Raw genomic sequence first — 7681 nt, forward strand, 5'->3', positions numbered from 1 at the left:
AATGAGACGTTTTGTTCGAATTCGGTATACTATAGGTGTTAAAATACAAAAAAAATATTTCAAGAGCAGTCCTTAATGAGCCACAGGTTGCCGACCACTGCCCATGGTGAACTGGACTTCCATGGTGAATTGGATTTCCATGGTAAGCTGGACTTCCATGGTGAACTGGACTCCCATGGTGAATTGGACTTCCATGGTAAACTGGACTCCCATGGTAAACTGGACTTCCATCGTGAACTGGACTCCCATGGTGAACTGGACTCCCATGGTGAACTGGACTTCCATGGTGAATTGGATTTCCATGGTGAACTGGACTCCCATGGTGAATTGGACTCCCATGGTAAACTGGACTCCCATGGTGAACTGGACTCCCATGGTAAACTGACTTCCATCGTGAACTGGACTCCCATGGTGAACTGGACTTCAATGGTGAACTGACTTCCATGGTAAACTGGACTTCCATGGCAAACTGGACTTCCATGGCAAACTGGACTTCGATGGTGAACTGGACTCCCATAGTAAACTGGACTCCCATGGTGAACTGAACTTCCATGGTGAACTGGACTTCCATGGTGAATTGGACTCCCATGGTGAACTGGACTTCCATCGTGAACTGGACTTCCATGGTGAACTGGACTTCCATGGTGAACTGACTTCCATGGTAAACTGGACTTCCATGGTGAACTGGACTCCCATGGTAAACTGGACTTCGATGGTGAACTGGACTCCCATAGTAAACTGGACTCCCATGGTGAACTGGACTTCCATGGTGAACTGGACTTCCATGGTGAACTGGACTCCCATAGTAAACTGGACTCCCATGGTGAACTAGACTTCCATGGTGAACTGGACTTCTATGGTAAACTGGACTTCCATGGTGAACTGGACTTCCATGGTGAACTGGGCTCCCATGGTAAACTTGACTTCCACAGTGAACATCAGACGACAGCCAGATTTGGATGACATTGATCGCGAACGCCTACGTGTTTTAAATCATCCATAATACAAGGAGGAGGGGGGGTTGTTAGATCACGTAAACATAAATGTGTCGTTAAAACCCAAACACAACCCGAGAACACGGCCAATTAGCAAATATGTCACGAAATAACAGCGAATTCCCTCCCCTCTCCACACCCCCTCCACCACGTGGCATGTCCACACCCACCAGCAGCGTCACTGCCGCTCTGTGGCCCTATGATCCAACCCCCCTCTCTCTCCCTCCAGCTCTTCCCTTGCAACCCTTGCCCCACGTTCAGAACCCGTCTCTCTCGCCACACGACGACACGACAGCTTAGCTCAGCCCAGCCCAGCCATGCCTTTCATCGAGATCACCACCAACCTGAAGCAAGAGACCTTCACGGAGTCTCTGCTCAAGAAGTTCGCTGCGGAGGCGGCCGCCGCGCTCAGCAAACCGCCCGAGGTGAGCTGCGTTGATTCCTCAACTCCCCACCACCACCACTGATGTGCCTCCCCTCGTGTCCCACACCACCCCCCACTCGGTTATCCACCCTCCCTGATGACCTTCTCCATTTGTCTTTCCTCTGCAGCGCGTGGCTTCGTTGTCCACCGGTTGTACAAAGACAAAGATCCCCCCCACTCCGGTGTAGCCTTTACAGATTGTTAGGGGCAAGTGCTGTTAGCGAGTAGCACCTATGAAGGCCGGCACGGTGCACGAGGGGGGGTCGGTGGGTGTCCGACACCACGCCTGGCCGCCTTTGTCTCCCCAGTGGAGAATTTTGTTGTTGTGCACACACACAGCACCAGGTACTCCTTTGAGGCTGAGGATATTGAGGGCTCGGGGTGAGCAGCTACATCATGGGACATCTCTTGCCAGTATCAACATATGAGAAAAGTTTTTTTGCACCATTGGAACCTCATTTGCCAGTAGAAAATATGATAATTGTAAAAAAAGGTGTCAGTTTTGTTGCCAGATAAAAGAGTAAAAAACCAATTATAGTTTTTTTACGTTTCTGGATATGTCCTGATAGTGCATTGTCTTTGTGCTGTTCGCCTTTCGGTGTCCTCTGGTGTCACACTGAGACTAGGCTCTACAGAAAGCTGTCTCTGGTGTGGACCAATCAGTTTCAAAGACAATGCATAAACGACCAGAGCATGTTTCTTTGTGTTTGCATGTTCATCACGAGAATAAGAACGGTTGTGGGGATGGTGGCTTGCCAAATGAACTTTAATCCAGGAGCTACCACGTTGCGTTGTTAAACTTATGGAACCACTCACTATGAATAGGACAAACAAGGCAAGCACAGAGGTTTAGCATGAGTTCAACTTAAAGCAGATGGTGTGCGTGTATACTGTTATTTAAATCGATTGTCCAAATAATGGAAGTTTTCAATGCTGCTTTTCCGTATTTACTGGAATACAGTACAGCTCACAGTCATGAGAATAACATGCAAGTGAAGTTTAGTGGCATCAGCATTTTGTGTTATTTCTTGAGATTCTGAATGTTGCTATTTTATTGATATATACCAGAGAAAAGGCCCCTATTTAAAAGTCTTGACGTTTCGGGAAGGCCCCAGTGAAGTTGCTCGAGGCACCGCTGGTGAAATTAACAACGCCACGATGTTTTACTCACGGTTCGACATGATGTTGAAAATGTGCACATTCTGTGTTTAAACGTACAGTACACGTGCTTGGGATTTATGTATTTGAGGCTTACATGCATGTGGATATGAATGCACATAAGCCCTTGCAAAAATGCTCTCCATGCATTTGTGTGGAAACTGAGAGGCATCTCAACCAAGGCAAGGGCCACCCCTATGTGTACTCTGCCAAAAACTGATTGAGGCAAAGGTGCACTTAGCAGGTGCTCGCAAACACATAGCTGTCAACCCATACTGTTTACCCGTATTCTTGTACAGGGAAATTGAGTTGTCAGGTCCATACGGGCAAAACAATGTTTGTCTATTTGTGTTTCTCCTTTGTATGGAACTTTGTAGGATGAACGTTGAGATTTATAAAGGCACGGGGTGACCAATAAGATCTGAATTGGTCTGTAATAAGGCAGGCACTGATAAGGGCTTTACAGGTATGCGAACAACACTTCCCAGTAAACATGGGAATAGAATGGAATGTTGTTCCAATGGAATGTTGTTCCAACGTTGGGCCAATATCGGTCCAACAGTTCCAACCACGTGGCCCAACGTTGTATGTTTACTGGGTTGCTGTCACGCCTGCAAAGTGAAACGGGTGTATACGTGTGTGCGTGTGGCTCGTAGAGGATCAACATCACGGTGCATGCGGGGCAGCTCCTGTACCAGGCCCTCTCCAGCGCCCCGTGCGTACACGTCAAGGTGTCAGCCATCGCGGTGGTGGGCACAGCGGAACAAAACCGTGATCACAGCGCCCGCCTCACAGAGTTCCTCTCCACCGAGCTGGGCCTCCCCAAGGACCGGTGAGCTCCGATCAAACGTTGTTTACATGGCCGGGCATGCAGCTCGGACTGAGGCCCGTGACAATGGCCTTGTGTGAGCAGTGGGATGGGGTGAGTGAGCGAGTGTCTTGTGCCTGTCGACTATTTTCACAGGATCCTTCTGACGTTTTACCCGCTGGAGAGCTGGCAGGTGGGCAAGATGGGTACCGTCATGACCTTCCTGTGAAACTCTGCACACGACTCGCCTAGCTCGGAGAACCCGGTGCTGATTGTGCGTGCATGAATGAACCAGATGTCACATTGTTGCACAAAATGATACGTGTTATGTGGAAAAACAAAACACTATCCGACTTGTAAAAGTGCTTTAACATTATTCCTTCCTCTACTTGCACCTGTTCACTCTCTACCTAGTCTTTATTGTAACTGCTAGTCTCAAATGTTGCATTTCCCTGCTATCGGTAGCTTGGAGTTGGCGATAAAATTCCAGTTATGTTTCATTCAGCATAAACTGTGATGTTTGTGGGATCATGTTTTTGAAGCACACCCCCCAGCTCTGATCTTTGGACCGTAGCAAATATGCTTAAATCACTCAACTGACTCACATCTGATTCTGCTTGCTTGCTTGGCAAACTCACTGGTGTATTTATCTGGAGACAAGTATAGGTCAGTGGTTGGTTTATAAAAACACATTTTGAATGTTTCTATTATCTTACATTTAGTTAAGAAGCTAAGGGACATTTTACATGATGTTGTTTTATTTAGCTGACCACAGGACCGGTCACACAATTTGAGGCCTTCCTGTGCCCTGGCCAGACAGCATTTATCAAAAATCAACACATTCTTCAATGCTACTTTAACAAAAGTAAATTATTGCAATTCCGCCGTGATTCATTATCAGGATTTGGGTTATAACAGATCCACACTGAGCTGCTTCTGGAAATAAAATGAATGGATTTAAATAAAACATTATTAGCAAAAACTGGAACGAAAGAGCACCATTTATCGTAATTTGATTTAATAATGCTCTTTGTGCATGAAAGCATAATTGAAAGGGTTTGATCGCTCTCACGGGTGCTGCTGGTCCACAGGTTGTGATCAAGCAGACGTCTATGTTGACCAATATTAAATATGGAAATCCAATTGTAACGGTGGAAAAATCTTATTATGAAAATCATGGAAATGTAAATGAAAGTATTTATAATTAGAAGCAAAAAACAGGATTGAAAATTAGTTGTACCCAGAAAAGCCACACGACGCCTTCATGACAATAACTAATGCAGTAACATTTCAAAACAATACAAAGTAAAAACGCTGCAGTTACTGGTGATGTTGCCTTGATGTCTGAGAACAGTAGTACATAAATAAACTGATACTGATGTGCCTTGCTACACAAGGATAAGTGCACGCGTTGATTGGCACTTGTTTATATATCTCGGAATTGCATTCTTCATTGTTGTGCTTTAGTCTTCTTAATGTTGACATCTGCATAAAAATGATCTTTGAAATAAATGTAATTTGAACACATCATGGAGTGGAATTTCTGCGTATCTGTGTAGTGATTGTGGTATCATTGCTGAGTACATACGCACACGTATGACGTCACTGTGCCAGGAGCGTTACTACCACGTGGGTCTACACACACACATGACGTCATCCCGGCTGGAGGCAGGAATGACGTCAGGGCCGGTGCTGGACACGTGACCGGATCCCAGTGGGGGCCGGGGGTCCAGGGGGCCCTCGGGAGGCACGTGGACAGCAGGGGGGCTTCGAGAGGGTACTCAAAAGGCGAGGCGTGGCCGGGGTGGGGCCCGGGCACGCCGAGGCCCATATAAGCGGCCTCAGGAGGTTCGGGGCTGTTCCTGCGAAGAATGAAGACGCCTCGTGAAGATGCCAAGAAGAGAAGGCCTACAGTGAGCGGACTGCTAGCAGCCACCTGGCTGGGTCACGCTGGAGTAGCTAAGAGACAAGTGTGTGTTAGCTAGGGTGGGTCGGTGGTCACCACCCTATGTGTAGAGTAAGAGTAACTGTTGAGTAACCGTTGTGTTCATTAATAAATGAGTGTTGCCTCCCAAGAAGTGTGTGCGCCTAAATTGAATCCATTACATGTGTGTTTGCTGTTGTGGCCTTTGTAGGTGCTCGTTAACTCAATTTGCCACAGAAAACTACTTGCTATGAGGAAGGAACGTTGCCCGAAATATTTCGCATTGTATATTTTTCCTTTTATGCCAGTGTTGTTGGTATATTTGAGTGTTTTGTTATTTGACTCAGAGGGCACTTGCATGTGGTATTTAAATCCTTTCATATTTCAACTTCTTTGGTATGCACTTTGAACAGAATGCACAGTGGTGGAGAACGAGTACAGTATACAGTTTCAAGTGTCGGACAAAGCTATGCATAATGTACTGCTGCATTTAAAGATATCGTCACATTGTACATATGCACTGCACTCGCGTGAACATGTTATAATTGTGGTCTGTGCAAAGACATTCATTTTCAGATTGCAATAAAATTCAGTAGCGAATAGCTATGATCATATATCACAAATACCAACTCGAACACTGAAGCCCATTAAAAATAATGTATCGATAAGATTTTCAGCATCCTCTGTATCTCCCTCCATGGATGTAAATAATATTTGATCACATTTTATTTTTACACTTGCGATACATGCCTGCATTAACTAGTGCGTGTTTGAATGGTTTTCAATTATGCATTTTTTATTAAGATAATGAACAGAATGAATGAGAACGTAAACAAGACAGTGCAAATGAGACATAACTATTTAAGCTCCCCATGAAATTATCCATTGAAACTTTTCCCATGCCATCCATCACACCACTGCCCACCACCACCAGTTTTTGCATTTTTTTCCGCACTCCGTACTCCCAGACTTGTCTCCTAGAAACTCAGCAGGACCTTGCGCCGTAGCCTGCCAGTCAATCACGTCGATTCCTGCAGCCACTACATGTGACTCCAACCTGACCGAGGTACTTTCCACCGCCCGACAACGTTGCCCCGTTCATCTCCGCCTCTCCGCATCCACAGCTTGGGCAGGCATGAAGAGAAGGAGGCCATGGTGCAAGCTGAGCCGAGCCCCACAGCACCTTGGCACCATGCCGGGAGCAGTCACGGCGTGCCAGCAAGCAGCACTGTTTGAACAATTGGAGCCCTGCGTAGTCATGCGCCAGCGCCATCAATATCTCGCATAATAATAACAACGTTTTTTGGGGGGTTAGATTGCGTTCATATGAATGCATCGTTAAACCCGCCACCACCCGACAGCCAATTTTTAAGGTTTGTCACTTAAAGAAAAGTGCCATTTTGTTACTACTTCACATTTACGCTGGTGATTACAACCAGCTTCATAAGACTGATCCTGATTTACTCTCAAACACACATTTGCTGACGTAACAAATTGCCACGTTTTGTTAGTGGCAAATATTACTAATTAACTGTGTTGGGTGGTGGGAGGGTTAACGACATTAATGTTTATGCCATCCATTTCACGACCAATATCCATATCATGGATAATGTTTATGGGGCACTTAAAATCGAGATTTGGAGGCCTTAAAATAAAAAATCTCAGATTTTCAGAGGTGTCATGTTGTTTGTGTGCTAAAAGCTGCGTTTGTATCACATTTCAGCTTTCTACTTGTCGGGAAGTACCCTAGAGGTTGTTGAGACATCCAGATTAAGGTCTTTAATTATATAGAAACCGGGACAGCGCTGCTTTTCAGTTGCGTGGTGGACACGGCTGAGAGGGAGCCCAGGAGACGAGGGGACGGCCTGCCACCTCATTATTATTAATGACTACGAATATTAACAAGCATGTTTGTGCGTGACGGGCTTGTGATTCATATTAACGATTCGCCCAATTATGTAACATTGCACGCCGTTACATAACGGTGGCAGCATCCAAGACTCGAGGAAGCAACGTAAAAACGAAACGATCTGAACAATCGTCATTAAACCATTATTAACAAAAAATTATATAGGTCTTTAGGTAAAGCCGCGTAGATAGAAAAAAAAATATCACGACGTTTCGTCTTCGGGTGAAAAAATAATTCCCGCTCAAGACCAAACAGCAGTGCCAACTCGGTCCTGGGGCCTCCCCCAGGTCGACTCAGCATCAAATGAGTACATGGACGCGGTGTGCAAGCATCGCCACCGGGGAGACATGGGCGTGGTGCTGGCCACCCACCCCCCTCAATGCTACTCGCTCACAACACAGCTCGCCTCAACAGTCTGATCATGGATTTCGATTTAAAGGTTTCGTGACTGCAGGGATTCATC

General features: G+C 46.0%; 1 protein-coding gene across 1 annotated transcript; it reads left to right on the top strand.

The window, feature by feature from the left end:
* The first annotated feature begins 1162 nt into the window (after positions 1–1162).
* Positions 1163–4912, top strand: LOC144731008 (D-dopachrome decarboxylase-B-like). The gene is made up of 3 exons (XM_078611953.1): positions 1163–1420; positions 3234–3409; positions 3542–4912. Exons 1-3 carry the CDS (start codon positions 1313–1315, stop codon positions 3612–3614), a joined length of 357 nt encoding a protein of 118 aa, XP_078468079.1. The 5' UTR covers positions 1163–1312; the 3' UTR covers positions 3615–4912.
* The last annotated feature ends 2769 nt before the right edge of the window (positions 4913–7681 follow it).

This window comes from Lampetra planeri, chromosome 37, assembly GCF_965212315.1.
Source record: "Lampetra planeri chromosome 37, kcLamPlan1.2.h2, whole genome shotgun sequence".
In the NCBI taxonomy this organism is placed as follows: domain Eukaryota; kingdom Metazoa; phylum Chordata; class Hyperoartia; order Petromyzontiformes; family Petromyzontidae; genus Lampetra; species Lampetra planeri.